Source organism: Pagrus pagrus (assembly GCF_965226575.1).
Source record: "Pagrus pagrus genome assembly, chromosome: 2".
In the NCBI taxonomy this organism is placed as follows: Eukaryota; Metazoa; Chordata; class Actinopteri; order Spariformes; family Sparidae; genus Pagrus; species Pagrus pagrus.
This window is the reverse complement of record NC_140186.1, coordinates 20,327,162-20,347,915: the sequence shown is the minus strand read 5'-3', so window position 1 is coordinate 20,347,915 and position 20,754 is coordinate 20,327,162. Positions and strand designations below refer to the sequence as shown.

Here is a 20,754-nt window from a genome sequence, read left to right as displayed (position 1 = left end):
AACACCTCGTGTCTTAGGACAGCTGCACACGCAGCCCGTGGCCAACGCACACACCCAGACTGACACACCATACAAACTCAGGCAGCAGCAGATTCAGTGAGTCATTATACAAGATATAAGAGAGGAAGTAGAAACTGCTGCTGCAGCTTCAGGCCTGCATTTTTGATCTGAGGCACTTTGTTAATATAAAAAGGGCTGAACTTCAAACAGAGTCACAAGTGAGCGACTGGCACACATTTCAATTCAAGCTGAGATCAAACTTGCATCAACAAAGGACCACACCCGACATCAGTGCACTGAAGCTACTGACAGACCCTTAGCAGCTTCTGAAGCAAGGCATTACCTTTGGACTTTCTTTGAGCATCAAATGCAGAGTAAGAGTAGTCTTACATTCACGAAAATTATGTTAAAGAACAAAAACAGCCCTCGATTCAAGGAAAAATTTCCTCCTTTGCTCTCAAACAATCTGACATGAGCAATAGAGGCACCGCCTGAGCAGTACAGTAATGTATGATGATATTAGGTTAAGTGAGTAGAAGGCAAAGATGTGCTACATCAGCTGCCAAGCCTCGCATGGGAAGCTCAATAAGCAGGAAATGAGCTCATCATATCGGACTGTTCTGAAAAAAAGAAACCAGAATTATAATTTCCCCTCTGTGAGCTCTCTGTGCTGCAGCGTCTCCACCAAAACATGCAGGCTGCTCATGACAGCCATCAGTTAGATTCAAGGATCCATTTCCAAACAAAGAATCAGTTTTCTTTTAAATCATCCATGTGCCTTTTTTTTGTATCTGCCAGCAAAGAAGTTAAATAAACTTGTTGACTATAAGTAGTGTTATAAACTGCATCCAGACACATGAACAGCTTGCGCCCCCTTCTGACAATACAGATGAACTGCACCCACAGTCACTGTAGCTCAAATGATCTCATGATACATAATAAAACTAGAATGCCAGGGCCGTGCAGAAACCTTTAGAGGGGCAGAGGAAACAACTTTAGAGGAGGTCAAAGTTTAAAAAAGAAAACAAAGAAAAAAACAGCACAGAGTACTAGGGCTGCAACGATTAGCGATTGAAAGAGAATGATTTGCAAACTATTTTGATTATCAATTATTCGTTTAAGTACTTTTTCAAAAGGAAAAATATCAAACATTGTTCGTTTCAGCTCTTCTTGTCGTTTCGATCTCGTTTTTACGAGGCGTCTCTGCACTGCATTAAACATGACAATAAACAAGAAACAATGATAAACATGAAAACATGGGGGAAAAAATACAATTAAAATGTGTACGCTGCAAAATGAACTTTTACTGACAATAATCTAGCTTAGACAGCTAGCAAAATTTAGCAAAAGCTGTTTGCATGCTTTATTTTTCTCAAATATAGTGCTTTCCTCTATTAAGATGCCAAATGACTGATTAAAAGGGAACAGAGCAACGCATATGATCACAAAGGATGTTATTCTGTTCTCCAAACTAGCAAAACAATCGGAGAATTGTTTTCTTCAAATTAGCCGAACAATTTAACAGAACCCCTGCAGAAAAAGAAAACAATAAAATATGACAAAAGTGCACATTGGACCGAGGGGCAGCTGCCCCAGCACCCTTAGCTCTCCTCTGCACGTCGCTGCAGAATGGCACTCTGTAGATCGCATATCGCTGCCAAGGCCCAACAGTTTCCTGTGACCCAATCAAGCCTAATCTAATATCACATAAAACATATTTAAATCGGCCAGATCCAGGTTTTTATTTGGATCTGCATCAAATTGTTCTCACTCACAGATACCGGCCACTTAAATATGCCTGATTTTTTCATCAACATCCATGCATTATTCCCTGAGAAACTTGTATATATTAATATTAATATCTTGCAATGTTAAAGAAAGTGAGAACAAAATTCATGCATCTGTCCCTTTATCTGGATTCACACCAAAAGTGAATGGGGTCTACTCTGGGCTGACACCCGTCCTCCATCCAAGTTCCATGAAAATCTGCTCAGTAGTTTTTGTGTAATCCTGCTGACAAACCAACAAACAAACAGACATGAGTGAAAACATAACCTCCTTGGTGGAGGTAATTAAACTGTCTTAATATCAAAGATGATGTGGGAAACTTTAATCAGCAGAATGGCAACATACAGTATATGACACCAAGGAGATGACTTCAGATGACCCATGTCTCTAATGTTTGCATTTTTTGAATATAATTCAGTACAGATCATCTGCATAAAAAAAACATGACAACATCAAGATGTAGGAAAGGTACATCCAAGTAATACTAGACAACATATGTGTGTGTGTGTGTGTGTATACACACATATATATGTATGTATGTCATACAATATAAAGTTAAGGCAGTGAATAATTTTGGCACGTTTGCCACCGAGAAGTCTATCAGCAGATTTAGCTTAGTACGAGATGACTGTAAAAATACGAAAATAAAAGTATTAACCTGCTATTGTTTGGACCAGAAATCAACTCAAACACACCACAAACAAAACTATTTTCCTAAAAACACCTTCTGGAGTCCAGACTGACACTCCTTTAGCTATTGTGCGTTTTATGCGGTACAAAGTTAAATTAAAACAAAAAGAAATTCAAGATCCAGTCGCTGAGCGACAGTTTAGGACAAGACATCATTATGAAAACAACAAACATATACAGCACTATGATTCAGCTTGAAAGGACATTATAACAGAGCTACAATTATGCTTCTGCTGTCATTAAGTTGTCTTCCGGTTATCTAAGCTAAACCCTGTTCCACTTTGTAAGGCAATTCAAGTCATATTCTTACAACAAGTCAGATGCAGTTTTGTAGACTGCAGTCAGCCAGTCAAAGAAAGGGACTGGCTCCTAAACAATGGATGAACTCTTTGTATCTTAACATACTTTGGTATCATTAAAGAAACATGCATATGGGTCTGGAGAAGAGCTTTCCTTGTTGTAGCAAACCACAGGGAACGTTGAGTGGTTCATTAGTGACATTATATTGATCATTACTCGGATAGATGCACCACAGCAAGCAAGTGGAGCAAGAAAAACACAACACAGACTCCACATTTAAAGGCAGCGTGATATTTGTGCAGTAGAAACTTTGTACTGGAGATGTAGCTCACAGGAGAAAAAAACATCAATTTGTGGTCCTGTTTTCAGATAGCTTTCTGAACACCATCTCCCTGATTGTCTAAAAAAGACTACAATGAGGTGGATTTCCTTCATTTTGTATGAATTTACATGTCCCAGAGAAACAGTTATGACAGTTTAAGGGATGTTACGGTGTTTCAAAATAAAGAGTATTTGGGTGTAAAAGGATATAACTTATCCTTCTTATGTTTCATGACATGTATAAATGCTTCAATTGAAGAGCTTTGTCTTCAAGTCATAATCTATTTTGAAATACTACAAAAAGAAAAAACACAACAATAAAAACAGAAAGTACCATGTATGCACCACTCCAGTCCACATCATGGCACCTGTACCCACTTAGTATCTGTTCCTGGTTCAGCATTGGGCATCATTAAATACATAAAAATACTGTTTCTGTCCAACAAGGAAAAGAGAAATGTTTGTGCATTGGTCATCCAGTAGTCCAGTCCTGCATCAGCCCTCAATTTCTTCTTCGTGGACTCAAGGACAGAAAATTAAGAGGTCCGATAAGAGGAACCTTCCTCCTGCAGAGTGCTTTCAGGTTGATTCTGACTCCTCCTTCACATGAGTGCTGAGGTTTGACCCAGATATAGTATATTGGTACAGAGACACTGGGCATCAGGAGTGTGCACTGTATCCCCGTAGTCAGCAGAGGGGAAAGTGAGGTCACTGAGGTCAACTTCAATTCACTAGCAGGGCGTCCTCATATGTTGTCGTTCTGGGGGAAAATCAGAAAGACGACACATGTAGTCATGATGTTTTATATCATAATCATATATTCTTATCTAGAGTCAAGTAATGATGGTATTTAGTAAAACATACTTAAAAATTACGAGAGGAAAAAACAAACTTCAGGCATTCATACAGGAACAAAAATACAGCAGAAACCAAAACATGTCTACTTATAGAACAACAAAACACAGCTGCTTCATGCATGAGTGCTGGAAGTTTGTCTTTCCTCTCATTTGCTGACCTTTTTCTTTAGGAGCACCTGCATTTTTGTAGAGTTTGATAGTATAAAGACGTTCCTCGAGCACAGCACTACCTCTTTTTCACTTAAAATTATGTTATGAAAATTATCATACAAATTCATAAACAATGTTCTTTAAACACCGTCTTTACTCTACCTCGAAATACTAACAAACACATGCTGTCATGAGATAAAAATCTGATCTGAAAAGAATTGTTTTTGGCGTTTTGCTTTTATTTTGATAGTACAAGAAGAGCTACATACAAGAAATGACAGAGGATAAAAAGAGCAGAGTATGACATGCAACAAAGGATGTGCAGAATTAGTCGACTAGTTGATTAAACATTGCTACCCTCGCTGGTCTGCAACAGAAATTCTAGTCAGTTAATCTTATCATTATTATTTTATTAATGTACTCATTAAAATTATGACAAAAATTGCACTGAAATATAATTTCTTCCTTTTCAAATGTTGCTTTATAAAACGAACATCCATTACTAATGTTAACAACACTGACTCTAAGTGCTGTATCGTAGGCAACTGGACTTTGTTTCAGTTTCTTGTCCCTCCTCCCCCTGTCCTCCTCACCTGTCACAGCAGCAGAAGAAGGAGCACGGCGACGTCTCCAGACCCCTGAACTTCCCCGAGCTCGGTGCGTCTGTACACTCTGCTATGAAGGCGTGCAGGTCTGTGATGTGGATGGGTTCTTGGGTTTGGTGCTGTGGAAATCAAAGAGTATAAATTATCTTCCATGATCTAAAGTTCTGACACCATTCTGGCAGTCAGAAAACCTGAAAAAATAACCTGGTTTAGGTCAACCCAATTTCCTACCTTGATGGTCTCGTAGGCTCCTGTGATAAGGGCGATAAACAGTGACAGCACCATGTAGATGAAGAGGGAGATGAAGCTGTAGAGGTACACCTGGCTGAACACCCACACCAGAGTGCTGCTCTCCTGCATCTCCGAGAACGTCACAAACATGTCGTCACCGTTGATGAGGGAGAACAGGCACTCTGACACCATGGACAGAGAGCGGAACTAAGGGAGACAAAACAGAAATAATGAGGATGAACTGAGTTTATACAGCGAGTAGAGCACAAATCACAGTAGGAGGTGACTTTGTGAAAACTATTAAAATGGAAGAAATCTGACTTTAGAGATTTATGCATAATGCATCCACTCAGGATGTCTACGATGAACAATGCTATGAGTGAGTTCAGTTTTCTGTGTTTTCAGAGTCACTTCCTGTGGTTGGATAGTATCCACACAAAGACTCCTTGAACAGGACTTGTGTTTCTGGTTACAAAAAGGAGTTTACCCTTTAACATAAAGGTCTAATTTTGTAGGGATCCTTTCCATAATGTTGTCAGTTGACCAGTGTTCCGACCAAAACATGTAAATATAGGACCCAGGTTTAAAAAATATTGCAACTCCCCTTTAAAAAGTGACATGTTAATGTTGTGTTCTCAACATGCTTCCACTGCCCCCAGGTGGCCAAAATAATAAGTGATTGCATGTTTAAGCTGTTGCACTGGACCAAAAATTCATATTCATGTCTACAAGAGTTCCAGTTTTGTTCACCTTCACATGATATGGTCCCAGGACGATCCAGCCACAGAAGCAGTAGCCCAGATAGATGACGGCCACGCAGCAGCAGAACCGAATCACATTAGGGAATGCTGCTCGAAGCGTCACGATCAGGATCTATATCAGGAGGCACAGAGACGTTAGAAAGATCAAATTACAACGTGACAGAGAGCAGAGAGACTTGATTAACGGAGTTTATTACATTACATCAACCCATCTGACACATTATTAAATCAACAGCAGCTTACAACCAATGAGCTGATGCACAGTAGTGTGTCTGTGACTTACATTGTATTTCTGGAAGAATGTGAGGTAGCGAATGACTCCAACCCACACCAAGAGTGTGGAGGTTCCCAACAGGATCCCACACAAATCATACGAAGACATATTCTGTCAGGAGAGGAAGGAAGATATTTTTTGGATACAGGCAGCACTTTCACAATGAACACGACAATGGCTGTGTTGATAATTAATTAACAGTGGATTATAATACTACTCACTGACATCAGCTAAAGGCTTGTTGAGTTCAGTGCAAGGAGAAAGTAAAGCAGGTATTGTCACTTGTAGGTGACGCAACACACACCTTTGACTCGATGCCGATTTTGATGATACTGCCAATGATGGTGAGGATGTCACTGATGATAAGGAGGATATACCAGCCGTTAATGAACTCCATCCGGTCACCCCAGCGCACTTTACGATCCAGAGTCTCCTTAAAGAAGTGCACAAACTCCTAATACACAGAGACAATAAGAGAGGAATTAACAAAGACTTCAAACATCAGTTGTACGTGCAGTGAGACGTTTATTGACCTGTGCGATTCTGCATGAACTGGCGATAACGCTGTTATTCAAAGCTCTCATCCTGTTGTATGTTTTCCTTTGGCTAGAACAGATTTTCCGTACCTGTTGCAGCATGATGCCTCGCAGTATGGAGCGTCCACACAGCAGCAGTGACAGCATGCACAGCAGAGCCACAGCGACATCAAACGCTAAACGCGTGAAGTTCTCAGCTGGAAGTGAGAAGGAGGAAGCAGAGCAGTGTTTCAGTTAGATGTACTGCAATAGTATCACTGCTGCAATGTTCTGTAACACCTCTGCCTGCTCTCTACTAGCTTAGTGTCATCTTTCCCTGCTGCAGTGCTTCCATGACTGCTGTGATTTGTGTATTACTCCATGATCTGTCCTCTTTCAATCCATTCATCTGGTGTCTCACCGTGTCCAGAGACGCTCGGGTCCTTACACTCCTTTATGGTTGCCTGGTTTTCTAACCAGATCTTCACCTTGCCGCTGTGAGCCTTGTTGTCCAGGACTATCTGGAGGAGAGAGGCCAACAGCAGACAGTTAATATCCTTAGTCATACAGTTTGTACGATGAAATATAGAAGGGGTTTCCATTGTTTCATTCAAACAGAGTTGTACAGGGCAGCAGCTATCATTGAGAACACTTGAAACTACAGATTGAGACCATAAACTCATTATGAAACTGTTTGTTGAGGTAATAAATCAAGTGAGAAGTAGGGTCATCTTCTCATAAATTCACATGTAATCAGACTGAATCCTGCTGGCGATTAGAAAGAATGCAGGTCTAAGGCACTTGTGCATTGGCTTCACTTTTAAAAACGTGTCTAAAATATCTTGTCATTGTGTTGCATTATGACAGCCAGACGAGGATATATTGGATCAGTGGTGAATGTAGATTAGTGCTGATTGACCCAAATATCTGGGTTAGAGGTGAAAAAAGTAGCTATAATAAACAAGGCATACAATTGTAGTTAATTTTAACTATTTCATTCTTAATAACTTTGTCATTCAGTCCCTTTCAGGTAAGATAACTTCTATGAAACCTTTGACCAAATGCCCAAATAGCCAGATATCACAGTGGCAAGCTGTTATTCAGTCCTATTATCATAAAATCCCAAAAAATACAACAAAATGTGTGCAAAATTTACAGAGATGCCTCAACCAGGGTGTGTATTGTTGTAATTTTCAAAACACATGCCCACTATAAGCTCTTCAGACGTGCTGGAAATCGAACCATCAACACCTTTACAACAAGGCAGCCGGTTGTCCATGAGCTCTAGAACATGCATGCATATGTCCTTGCTCACCGTTATGTAAAAAGTGTAGCAGTCTGGGATCTCATTGTTGATGATGGTCTGTATATTGATCGCCTTCAGCTGGAACTCGATGGTGACGTTAATGAACCTTGAAAAAAGAGATTGCCGGTAATTAAGAGGGGAAACAGACACTGATTAGGAAGCTGAAGAAGACATTTCATGTGGCTAGAATGACTGACCTGCATACCTGTGTGTGTGTGTGTGTTTTGTACAGAAACCTGTGTTAGTGCTCTAGTATACAGTATTGAGCGTGCGTGTACAGCAGAGATAAGTGACTTGTTGAATGTCATCATAATCAGATACTACAGAGATAAATCTAAGAAAAGGATGTCAAACAAGGAGAAGCTGAAGCCATGTGAAAAATGAAGCTTTACTTGTGGAACTTGAGTGTAAAGTTCTTGTAGTTGTTGCTGAGCCCAGCTGGAGGGACCGACAGCGGGTTCACACCTATACAGTCTGAAACAGAGGGGAAAGTCATGTTGAGTAAACATCTGCATCATAGAAGTTACGAAGTAAAGGGAAAAAACAGAATTTCCTAATTCTGGCAGTTTGCTGTTCCTTTATCTAGTGAATACAAAATAAAACAAAACAAGTGTAAGTAATGAGTAATCCTATTAGAAATATTAGAAGTAGCAGATCACAAAGGAGCATTTGACATACATGAGGGATATGAGGGAAGGAGAGATTAATACACAAGGTTGTTTCCACTGTTTGTACTTCCTCAAATCTGACTCTTAACAAAGTGATATGAGGAAGTAAAAAAAAGTCTGTGGGTACGCAACACCCTCTCTCACTGGAATTGTGCATATGGCATAAAAATAAGGTTTCATGTGCAAAAGTGCAGGTGACAGTTAGTTGTAACAATTTTACTTTATAAAAAAAACACAGACATTTAGCTAAAACGTCTTTGAAGATTGAATAAACTGACAGCAAGGATGTTAAAAATAACAATAGATTGACGTCTGCATAGAGAGAAACCCATGCTTATGACTTATTATCACCTAATTACGAGTACATCAGATTCTGTGACCTGATCAGGTGTAATTAAGAAATATCACTGTATATTTTTCAGTGGAATGTGACATGAAAGCTAACACAAGACTCTTGGACTTCAACTGTTAATTGTCAGGAGTTCTCTGAAGAAGTCTTTGTTGCATTTTGTGTGAGAATATACTCTGTCTCCAGTAAATACTTTTGTTAGAGCCGCAGTGCATTCTCAAACATTCCTCCCACTCAGAAGATTCCTTCTGTAGTGATAAAATAGGTTGCTAATGTTGCTTCAGGCGAACAACTGTCTCTTTGATTGCTCTGCAGATAATTATACTCTGCTTGACCTCTGACCACTTGAAACCAAGTTATATGCAAACTAAGCATGAAGAACCATTTTTGGGAAAATCTATTCCTCATGTGGTCTGCCACTTTTTCATCTGTTTTAGTCAAAAAGGGAAGCGTGCACTTGTGTTTTTCAGCGACCTTGACTGAATTATCTGTTCCTCTGGTTAGCACGGTTCAGTTCACACTAAACTCACACCATGGTACTTGTCTCCTTTGATGTGCTGTCCATAACCAAAACAGCTCCCACCAATGAATGAGAACCAAGACAACTTTTCCCAGAGAGAAAAAGCTCAGGTATAACAACATTACAGAGTTGATTACAGCCTTCTAGCAAATGGAAATCACATGTTAGTAATATCTCCTCCCCATAGTCCAGTGTAGTTCATGTACCTGCGATGACGTGTGGGTCTATACTGAAGGTGTCATTGGCAGGGTCGATCCTTCCTTTCTTGTAGTAGTGTTGGCACAAGGAGAGCGCACTGCCATTCACACCAACACCGTAGACATATGCATAGCGTCCCACTGTGGTCTGTGGTAAAGCCAGATACTGGGGGAAAGGAGGACAAGAGAGTAACTGAGTTTAGTAAGAATTAAAAACTACAGCACTATTTTAACAAGTGGTTTCATATATTGAAGCAGCTTTTCCATTTCTCTCGAGGTTTACCTGCTCCACGGCATAGAAGACTTGGTCGTAGACGTCGTTCTGCGTGTAAACAGCAAAGGAGTCGTCCGAAGACTCGTCGTAGTCTTTGAGGAAGAGGTGCTTGAAGGTCATAGTGTTCTCCTCCTTGAAGGTCACCACCATCTGGTTACTGAGGCCAAACAGCACCAACTTCAGCAAAGAGGGGAGGGTGTTAAAAATATTGTCGGGGGGAAAGAGAGACATGTCAGGAGGAGGAGGAGCAGGGACAAAAAAATGAGGCTGTATGTTTCATGTGCAACATAAACACTGCAGGTTTTGTGTTTAAAATATTTTATCTATGACTTGTCAATCAAATAATCAGAATGTTTTATGTGTTTCTGCACCTCATTAATCACTGACATTGTGCACAAATGCCTATATAAAAATATCTGACTGGGTGGGGTTGAGAAAATGGAAAAAAATCTCTTCCATGCATCAAATTGTATTCACTCATAGATACCACCCACCTAAATACATCTGTTTTTTCATGATCCATGCATTATTCCCTGAGAAATTAATGGAAATGTTGAAAAATTCCCTCAACAAAAGTTATTGGGGTCTATTCTGGGCCGTTATCCTGCTGACAAACCAACAACCAACTAACAAATGGACACAGGCAAAAACATAACCTCCTTGGCGGAGGTAATAAAGGATCTGGATGTAACAAGATGTACCTGAGCTGTGACAACAACAATCTTGAGCAGCTGCAGGACCAGCTTAAAAGGCTTGCGGCCTTTGGCATGATATTTATCACAAGGGCTCATGAAGAAATACTTCAGCTTCCTGCGAATGGCCTCCTCTTCCTGTTCAGCCCCGACCCAATGACCTGCCGTCGTCGTGGGAAAACGATGGTTGCTGTTGTTGTTGCCATGATTGTTACTCTGATGGTTGTACTCCCCACTGCTGTCTGTGGAGCCATAGCGAGACACTGAGCAGGACAGGCCATCTCGTTCTGAAAGAAGAAACATAAAACGTCTATTTCCTCAGAGATACTCAGGCAGATATTGATCTAAGTTTTCTAAGAACTTACCCTCAGTCAACATTTGATCTTTGATCAGGACTGCCACTCAAAGACAACGGAGGAAAAAGCTGAACAGACTGAGAAATTCCCACCCCTCTGAGCTTTTGGTTGTTCAGTGCACAAAGAAAAAGGTTTTAAAAAACCCTTTGTGCCATGGAGCTCACTTTATGTCAACTAAAACGTTTTAGTGGTCAAACTCAAAATCCTATGTGTGTCAGTACAAGAGCCTAATCAATTACTAGTCCGAGCTGATAGTCATTAATACTTTATCATAGATATAATGGTGTTGTTGTACACTTTATGTTGGACAATAAAACAACAATATTTAAAAGAAATGCTAAAGATATGTTTGATCTAAGAAATACCTTAACTGCACTTATTTTAAAATGTGTTTATGTTATGTGTCTATGCAAAAAATGATTAACAGCCCATATCAAACCCATTATTGTACCGGCTCTAGTTGATACAACAAGCAGCTCCTGATTCACAAAACCACGACGTGCAGTATGTTACAAACAATAACCACAGAAAGACTCAGCAGATTCTATCTGCTGACATTTATTGAGTGTGGCAGACTTGTGACTCAAAGTAAGTACTGTTTTCAGAGTGTTTACCTAGAAATTGTGGTCATTCAGTTAATAAATGATGGCCTAGACAATTACCACACTCACTGAAAACATTTGGTATGTGAAATACATAGCTCCATTGCTGTTTCTCCATGGAGGTGAATGTTTTATTTGATAAAAGTGTACTGTATTTATTTTTAGCTGAACCAATGTCATGGTAATAATTGCGGCAATGATGGTCGGCTCAGTTAAAGCTAAGTTGGATTATATTTACATATTATATTTGTTGAAAAGAATCCCAACAGAAATCAATAAATCAAGTGCTGTGAAAAAAAAGAGAAGTAAATCCAGTTTCTGTGGCTGTCGCAGGCCCATCCAATTATTTGATGCAAGACACATGACCTTCCCAACAGTCTCAACTTTATGTTGTTTTGTTTGTTTGCTAATTAGCTAATTTTAGCATGATTACACACTCAACTAAGATGGTGAACATGATTAACTTAAACAGACTTACTAAACATCAGCATGTTAGCATTGTCATTGTGAGTATGTTAGCATATGGATGTTAGCATTCAGCTCAAAACACAGCTGGGCCTCAGAACAGACTCAGACCTGCTGCATGGCTTTAGTCTTCTTCATTTTATGTTAGTGTTTAGCTGGACTTTGTTTTAGGAGAGGTGACACACATCTGCCATAAACCATAACGGGAAACCCCGGCTTTATTATTTTTCAGGAGATAAATGAATCTAGGTCACAAAGCTGTTACACTATAGAACATTCATTTTAAATCGAATGTCTTTGGCAAAAGACAATAAGTCAAAAGAGTCTGTATTGTGCTGTAGAGCAGCTGTAATTTGCTGAGAGGGAAAGCATTAATCATGTGGACTGAGCTGGTTTTCCTTAGTGCTGACCACAAGTCTAGTCATTTCTTCCAAAAACATGACTCCACCTTAAACTTGCTGACACTGACTGGTTCCAGTGACCGTATCCTGTCAGCACCACACATGTGTGAGTGTGATGTTTTGAGAGCCTCAACAGTGTGTCTGTCTTCATCTTTTACTGTTTTCACCTCAGTCTGACACCTCCTCTTTGTCTCTTTACTGTGGATGGCTTTACTCATCTCTGTCCCCTCAGGCACTTTGAACATGTGCTCAGCTCGGCTTCACATGTGATTCAACCCTATTAACTCTAAAGTTACAGGAACTAATGGAGATAAATGTTGCTAAGGGCAAAGGGCACAAAAAGAGATATTTTTTTACACTTGTATTTAGTGCATTAATGTTTTATCAAAAGTCATGCAACACTTTTCTTATTATATGTGGAGACTAGTCACACTTCTGTCTTTCTCCTCCTTTAAATACTGAAAAGAAATTTAATTTCAGCTGTTACTTATATCTCATTAAGTAACAGCTACTTCAACCAGTGAAAGGGAGAAATCTATTTTCCCAAAGAGTCTGTAGTATGTCTGCTAGTTACTGCTGACATCAGTGAGTAGATGAGTAGCAGTCAGAGAAGTGAGGCATATTCCTGGGACGGTTAGATAAGAGACAGATGTTAAGAGTCTGGCCTGACTGCAGTTGACAGGGGTAAGAACATAAATATGTAGTATGTGTGAGGTTGCACAGGAGAACATGGAGACACTGACAACTACAACTATAATAATAATCATTCTCCTGAGCGTGATCACAAGAGCTTTCAAGCAAGATCAACAACTTTTGACACACTTGACATAAAATGTGATATTTCTTTTTTCTTTTTAATCCAATCCTATTCTTATTAAAATGTTTTTGTATACTCTCACGCCGACATTTTACGATTAGTTTCTGCATGCTGTCAGCCCTAAAACTAAATCAGAAATAATTTGCCGTATCTCAAGATCAACTGAAGACAACGAAAAATAGATATAGAGAAAAACAAGAAGCTAAATACGCATGAGGTAAACAGCTACTTTATATGCACCTCAGTCCTGGTGAGGAGGACATTAATCACAACCATATGTGTAACTATTTCTACTTAGTAACTGTTTTCTAATTCAAAGAGTGAATTTGGAAGTTTGGAAGTTATCTATCTATAATGCTCTACTGTTAAAATGTCCAAGCTACCTCACATCTCTTGTTTTATTTTAATCTTCTGACTTCAGCTCATGATCCAAAAACAACTTAAGCATAGATATCTCACATGCAAGCACTAATCTTGGCAAATCTGGTTTCAGCTACTATCTAACAAAATGACCTCCAGCTAGATTTGTGCATTCCTCTTGGTGACTTTAAAGTTTCTTTTTAATCTTAATAATTATTTTTAGATATTCTTTGTCGCTGTGTGACAGGTTATGTGGTTGTCTGACTATGAATGCTTCTTGTTTTTGACAGAGAGATATCAGTCTCAACGAAACTACCTGATTAAATAAGTTTAATAAATAAAGCTGTGTTCAAAACATCTGACATGACTAAACTGGACAGAGCAGACAATTCATGCCTGGAAACAAAGCTGGATAACTTGTCATGTCTTTGCAGGAGCCGACCAAATCAGAGGAAAGTCACAAATCACGAAGTTGGCTAATCAGGCTTAATACTTGTCACATGCCTTTAACTGGCTGACCCTGGCTGCTTTAAAGAAACAACCAAGAACGGGGTCACTCAGTTTGTTCGCTCAGTTTACATTCAGGAAAATGACTTGTTGGGCAGTGGTTATAGTAGATATACATTTTAGAGCATTTGCACGAACAGATATGATAATCTTTAGGTATTACTACTGTAGTCGAAGTCCAAGTTCAATGTCAGATAAACTGCTGAGTCAGAGTGGATACAAACTCAAAAGACACAGCAAGTCAGCAGAGTGAACCTGCAGCTTGGCAGGTTTGTCAAATGGAAAGAAAGAAGTGAAACAGGGCAAAAACAGAATAACAACATCACACAGAAAAGTAAGGAACTGGCTGAACTCCAAATTCTTGTCATGTGTTATTTGGCACTGCTAACAAACAATTTAAAAAATGTCTTGTTTTTCTAAGTGGCACAATGCTAAGAATCATTTCCTTACACAAATCATTTTGGCTACTGGAATTAAATGGAGAGGACATTTATTTTTATAAGTAACCATTTGTGACCATTTTGTAATAAAAACTTGATCACAAAAAAAAAAGTAACCATTTGTGACACTAAAGTAAACAAATGGCTAGCCTGACAACCCAAAAGACTGCGACCTGCTATCACGCTTAAATGATCTGTCTTTCACAACACTATACTACAATTAGATCTGAGTAATTAATGTTTTCTGATACTGTTAAAGGTGCAATCAGCATTTCTGGTGGAGATTCTGATGCATGGACGGTCCTGGGTTTCACTCAAAGCAGTTGACCAGGTAATTCTGCTTCATGAAACTCAGCTACTACTGATGGAAATAAACATTTTTCGTGCATCAGAAAACACTTATTACTGAGTTTTACCTCTAGTGAGTATTGAAACATAGTCAATCTGTTTGGGAGTGATGGCAGGTTCCAATCCTATGTTTTGCATTTGTTTATTTTTGTAAACAAAGAAGAGTCGGAGGCTTTTATTCTGAATATGATTTGTTGACAAAATGCTTATTTTCCATCTCTGAACTCTTCAATTATGTATCTGAATATGAAAAGAATCCTCCACCGATTTAGCGCTGCACTCCTGTAACACTCTTGGATACACGATGGACATTTTTTTTTTTTTTTTTTACAAAGGATCAATATCAATGCAACAGAACCAGATATATAGTTTATTCCACACACTGTTCTTCCTTGTCAATCCTGATGCCTATGTTACCCCCGATGCTACTCAACCTCCAATGATTCAGTCGGAGGTTCACATGTGCTGTGCTCAAAGCAGTTCATGTATCCTTGAGATGCTAGCCACAAGCTGAGATGAGGAACGGGCTACAGAGATCAGATCAAATTTGTACTCTTCAGGCCCAACCGATGCTGACTCAAGTGACATCATTTAAGGCAATTTAAGATTTTACAGAGCTTTTTGATGTATGCAGTAGTATTACACAGCACCTGCAAATGAACTGTATGAAATTGGTGGAGTTCCTCTCAACTTAAATGTACTACAAGGAACTTTTAACTAGTAATGAAAGATTTGCAAGTCATTAATATTTTCTCTATATGACACACATAATCAAATGAGACCAGTGAGAAGAGTGGCTTTTTCTGTATAGATTAAGTAGTTATATTTAATGCCTGTCATTGCAGTTTGGGCCTTTGATGAAGCACGACATTAACTGTCAAGCTCAACGTTTTAAAGATCTTTATGACTATGAGGCAACTGATTTAATAATTTTCCTTTAGTTCAGCAGGCCACGCCCTTGTATGGTTTAAGTCATAAATTAAGTCTCAAGTCTTTAAGTCTTTGTTTTGTTTTTTTGCTCAGCGTCTGAAAACTAAGCCGAGGTCTACTGTGTATGATTCCCCTTTGGAAATAAGTTTGCACCTGTGGTTTTGTGGTTTCTGTTGGTTGATAACCACATGTGGTTACCTGCAGAAAACCATGATCCACAATGATAGGGATCAGTTCCTGTATCATCCAACACCTGTTGTTAACCTATGAAAATTTCTAGCTGTTAAGAGTGATATGAGCAACACCCAGATGAGCCTCACAGAATTTGCTGAGAGTGACAGCAACTTTGATTAAGGCGAGGTGGCCTGGCTTGGACAGGAGTTGCGTGCCTCGCTGAAAAGAATGAAAAACAGACCAAAGAATCCAAGCACTTCACATTTCGTGCAGACAATAGGCGGCAGACCGAGCGCGTACATATCACTGATCAGAGGAGTGTGTCGGTCGTCACGGCAGACAACAATCGGACAAACAAAAGTAGGTGCAGGCCACTGACCTAACACCAGATTTGACACAAGTGGAGTTAATCTGTGAAAATATCTGGCTCTTCTGGTTCAAGGCTGTCTGTGGAGTGCTGGCAGAAACACTAATGTAGCAACATGTCTGTCAATCAAAATCCTTACTGCAACTGGAAATATGTCAACAACTTGTTATCTGGGCCTAGATCTCGTCTGGTAGTCCACAGCGAGAGGCCACCCACAATTTAAGAGTCTAAAACGTCCACTTATACTTGAGTTAAAGGAAACATCTTGAAAAAAAAAGATGATCCACTGATAAGCGTGTTCTGGGTTATTTGTGGATAGGAGGTGATACTTTTTTATGAGCTACATCCTTCTTTTGCAGCAAAGTGTTAACTTCACTTTACCATGAGCATTTAGTTCTGTTTCAACACAAAAGTTAATCAAGGGACGAAAAAAGGCCGGTTAATGCGGTGTTAAATGGTCAGTTTACCAAAAGTACCAAAACAAACCACAACATAACCTCTTTATGGTAGTAGTTAGTGCAGACACTTAGGGTTTTATGTGCAGAGGCTTTATGATACGCAGCTCTGAACCTGTGCTGACACCACAATACCATGTGAGTAAGCAAGGAAGTAAAGCACAGTCTTTCTCGACAAAATGTCCCTGTTACTCAGCAAAATGATGACACAAAAGTAGTTCCAACGTAAACACAATGAGCGCGTTGATTATCCAAAGCTGTTCTGCATTGCAAATACCACAAACTAAACTTATTTTAATGCTTTATTGTATTAGGATGGAAGAGAACAATCTGAAAGAAATCTCAAAAGCTCTGCTATGCATAGCAAAATACCACGAGGAGTAGGCATAAAAAGTATTTTTGTAATTTGGGTGAACTGACCCTTTAACTTGAAGCTTACTGAACACACACACTGTGTGGGATGCTACATAAAACAATCCTTAATCTGTATGTGATGGTACATGGCTCCGTAAAGCAGACCAGGAAAACACAAACTGGTATTAAATATTGTAACTCAAGGTCTACTTACTAGCTTTTATCAGAGCTTTTCATCTGCGGCTTAAGAGTGGAAAAAGATACCTGAATTCAGACATTTCTCATCAAACTACTCTTTTCAGGACTTAACTATATTAAGTGGAGCCTTACTTCCTCCAACCCACATCAACAATCTCAAAAAACTGCAGACTCAGTCGTGCGTGAGAGGAGCTTATGAAGAGTTACTGGAGCTATTATTATGCTTGAAATTGTCCGACCGTTTAGATACGCATGACTTAACACATTTGCTGAAAGGGGGTGATGGTGATGGTGGTGGTGTCGGAGGATCTGGGTCTTAATTGGTGGAACAACAGTCTCCATTAGACCAACCAGGAAAACCCAGTCCGGGGCGAGATGTAGGCCCATGACCAGCTCACTCAATTCAAAGGTGCATTCTATCAATTTAGTCAACACTACATGTAGTTGAAGGTAACACCCCCATAAACACACAACTAGGTCTGCAACTAATGATAAGTTTAAATTTCAATGAATCTGTTATTTTCAAGATTAACCAACCAATCATTTAGTCGAAAAACATCAGAAAATAGAGGAAAATGGTCATTGCAAGTTCAAACATTGCCATTAAATGTCTTGTTTTGATTCTAAGGAGGAAATAATCATTTAATAAGCTACCTCTGACAGAGTTTTATGAGGTTTTACTGCTGTGTGACACTCACAATTAGGTCACGACTAACAACCTTTCTGTTATAGTCTTCCAGTCATATCTCTGTCTGTATGCTGCTGCCAAAGTTTCTGTATGAAGATTTGTGGAGTCATTTTAGGTGAGAGGGGAGAACAGAGTTATCACAGCAAAAACCTGATGTTGACAGCGCACTTTGGGGAAAACACACATGATGATAATGACCAGAGTTGCTGCCCAGGAGATGACAGAGCAGAAATACAGTAAACTGACGTGACTGTAATGTTGTAGATGTCTCAACAACAACAAGGCGGCTGTAAAACTAGCTAAAATGTAGCAGAAAACTAGCAACAAAACTAACCAACAGTCAAATAGACAGGGACAAAGAGGCGTGAGTAACGGCTGAGTTAAATTTAAATGTCGGCATCACATTACCTGAGGAGTCGTGCTGTCCTGTCGCCGCCATTCAGTTAACCGTGTATCAAAACAATAACAAGGTAAGTCACACAGCTAACGCTTAAAGCAGCTAGCTGTTTTATTATTTCACTGTGTAGCTATCACGGCAACACACCACAGTCCTGAGGCTGCAGCCGGGCAGAGCTGCTCTCTGCTGCTGTTGACTCAAACTCACTTCCGCCTCTCTCACGTCATGTGACGTCACCACGTGACCACGTTACTCACAGCTCTGGGCTCGTGTGCCAGCCGGTACAGGCAGTGCAGGACTCTGGTCTACAGCAGGTTTATGAGTTAGTCCCGTGCAGGGCTCGATTTACAGTTGCACTCATTCATTTGTTTGTTTGTATTTTTGTAATATTATAAACCCTAAATAATCACCTTTATCTTGAGCGGCCTGACGTAAGCCTGCCCCAGCTTGTTTGTTACTAATAACATTGTGTGAAGCACTTAACTTATGCTGCAATGAAGAGTGCTTACAAATAAAATCTCATTGATTTTTTTTTTCCTGTCAAGTTGCAAGTCATCAAAATAGTGACTTGATTCACCTTGAGTCCAGGTGTAAGATGATCTATTATTTTTTCTTTGATATAAATGAGGTGGTAGAAACATGAGAAAGTAATATCATTTCAACTTTGTCTGCTATTCAGTCATTACAGGACTGTGTTGCATCACATTACACTGTACAGGTGTTTCTGTTTGTCTGATCACTCACTGAAAACGCTACTCCAGTATTATTAGATGAATAATACATTTGTCCATTGCTGCAATTCTAAATTGCATAAAGACACCATCTCTTGCAAGAGACTTCAACTTTACGTTAAGTTTAATACACTGCCATCACACATTTGCGGTACACAGAAACAGGAGCAGCGTGAGAAGTCTCTTGTTTCTCTTCTCTTTGACAAATGACTCATCTTCCCTCCCTGCTTTCCCAACAATGTATTTTCCAGTTGCAGCATCCTATCTGCTAAAATGCCCATGATTTCTGAAAATACAAAATTTAAGTACTCAGCAAGTTAATAGTGACAAAATATTTTTTCCCCAGACTTTAAGGAAAACAATCTTTATCCACCAATGCTTCGTGTATTTATTTACATTTATCAGAGAAAAATAAATGTATAAACATTGTATTGCATAAACACACATGCCAACCATAATGCTTTTAACTGCAGGCTTAATGTGGGACACGAGTAAAGCTGCTACACCTTTAAGACACATCCCTGTTAGACTCTGTTGTGGTGATCCCATAATAACAGCATGTGCAGACAGCCTGAGAAGTATACAGCTATTATCCTATCACGCCTGTCGATACAGATGCACTTACACGTATTATCTGACTAACATAGTAATATGGGGAAATGGAAGATTTTCCATCAGCTGTTTGGCTTAGAAATTGTTTGTGTCAGCTTAATACTATGTGCAGCAAACAAGAACCTCATCTGCATCACAAGATACATTTTCAGATGAATAAAAAGACACTTTAGTGTAACATTAACATTCTGAACTCGTCTCATTTTCCACTGCAAAGTAGGGCTAAACAATGAATCAAAATGTTATCAAAATCGCAATCACTTCATCATTTTCTTTCACTGAACATGATATTCAGAAACTACCATCCTACTAAAACTGTGACTCATATCATAACCACAACGTCTGTCAAAATAATTACAAAATGTTTTTTTGCATATCATTCAGCCCAACTGCAAAATGGAATCAATAGTCAATAAATATGCCTGAGGAACAGATAAATTCAACACAGTACATTCTTCTTTAGAGCAGAAATGATTAATCTAATAATCAATTAATCATAGGGATGCACCATATGGATTTTTTTCAGCCGGTATAATAACAGATAATTAGCTCAGCCACATGGCCGATACCGATATCCAATAATGTCTCATTTCTGTATTTTGAAAGGAATTTGCTAACTTGTAGTTTATGCACACCTAAGGTTAAAAGATGCTAACATGTTGTGAGCAAAGATGGACGATTTAATATTCTTCTTCGTCTACTTTGTGTTTATTGGCGGACTGCAAACCAACTTTAAAAGGTGCAAACCACCGCCTAATGTGTTGGCGTGTACATGCTGTAGTTGTTAAGTCAATGACAGCAATTTAGCTCCATTGACAGCCAACAGCTGATAGTATAGTTTCCCATTATAGGGCCAAAAATGTATTGTACATGTAATGAATCAACTGAGTAAAATTGAAAATCTTTGTGTTTTGGCCTGTTGATGCAATATAAATAAAACTAAATACAAACTTACATCATAGACAATTATAATGGGCAATAAAAATATTTTCTACTCTAGTGTGAGTGACTTTATAATCCACAAAAAAGGCAAAAAAAAACAAAATTATTACAC

General features: G+C 39.1%; 1 protein-coding gene across 1 annotated transcript; it reads right to left on the bottom strand.

The window, feature by feature from the left end:
• Positions 1-2,093: 2,093 nt before the first annotated feature.
• Positions 2,094-18,554, bottom strand: mcoln1a (mucolipin TRP cation channel 1a). Its single transcript, XM_084344587.1, has 14 exons — positions 18,369-18,554; positions 10,508-10,785; positions 9,816-9,983; positions 9,542-9,698; positions 8,191-8,272; positions 7,808-7,904; positions 6,914-7,013; positions 6,604-6,710; positions 6,282-6,431; positions 5,987-6,088; positions 5,693-5,815; positions 4,943-5,149; positions 4,700-4,830; positions 2,094-3,859 (listed from the first exon to the last, which is right to left on the bottom strand). Exons 1-14 carry the CDS (start codon positions 18,397-18,399, stop codon positions 3,823-3,825), a joined length of 1,770 nt encoding a protein of 589 aa, XP_084200713.1. The 5' UTR covers positions 18,400-18,554; the 3' UTR covers positions 2,094-3,822.
• Positions 18,555-20,754: the final 2,200 nt, after the last annotated feature.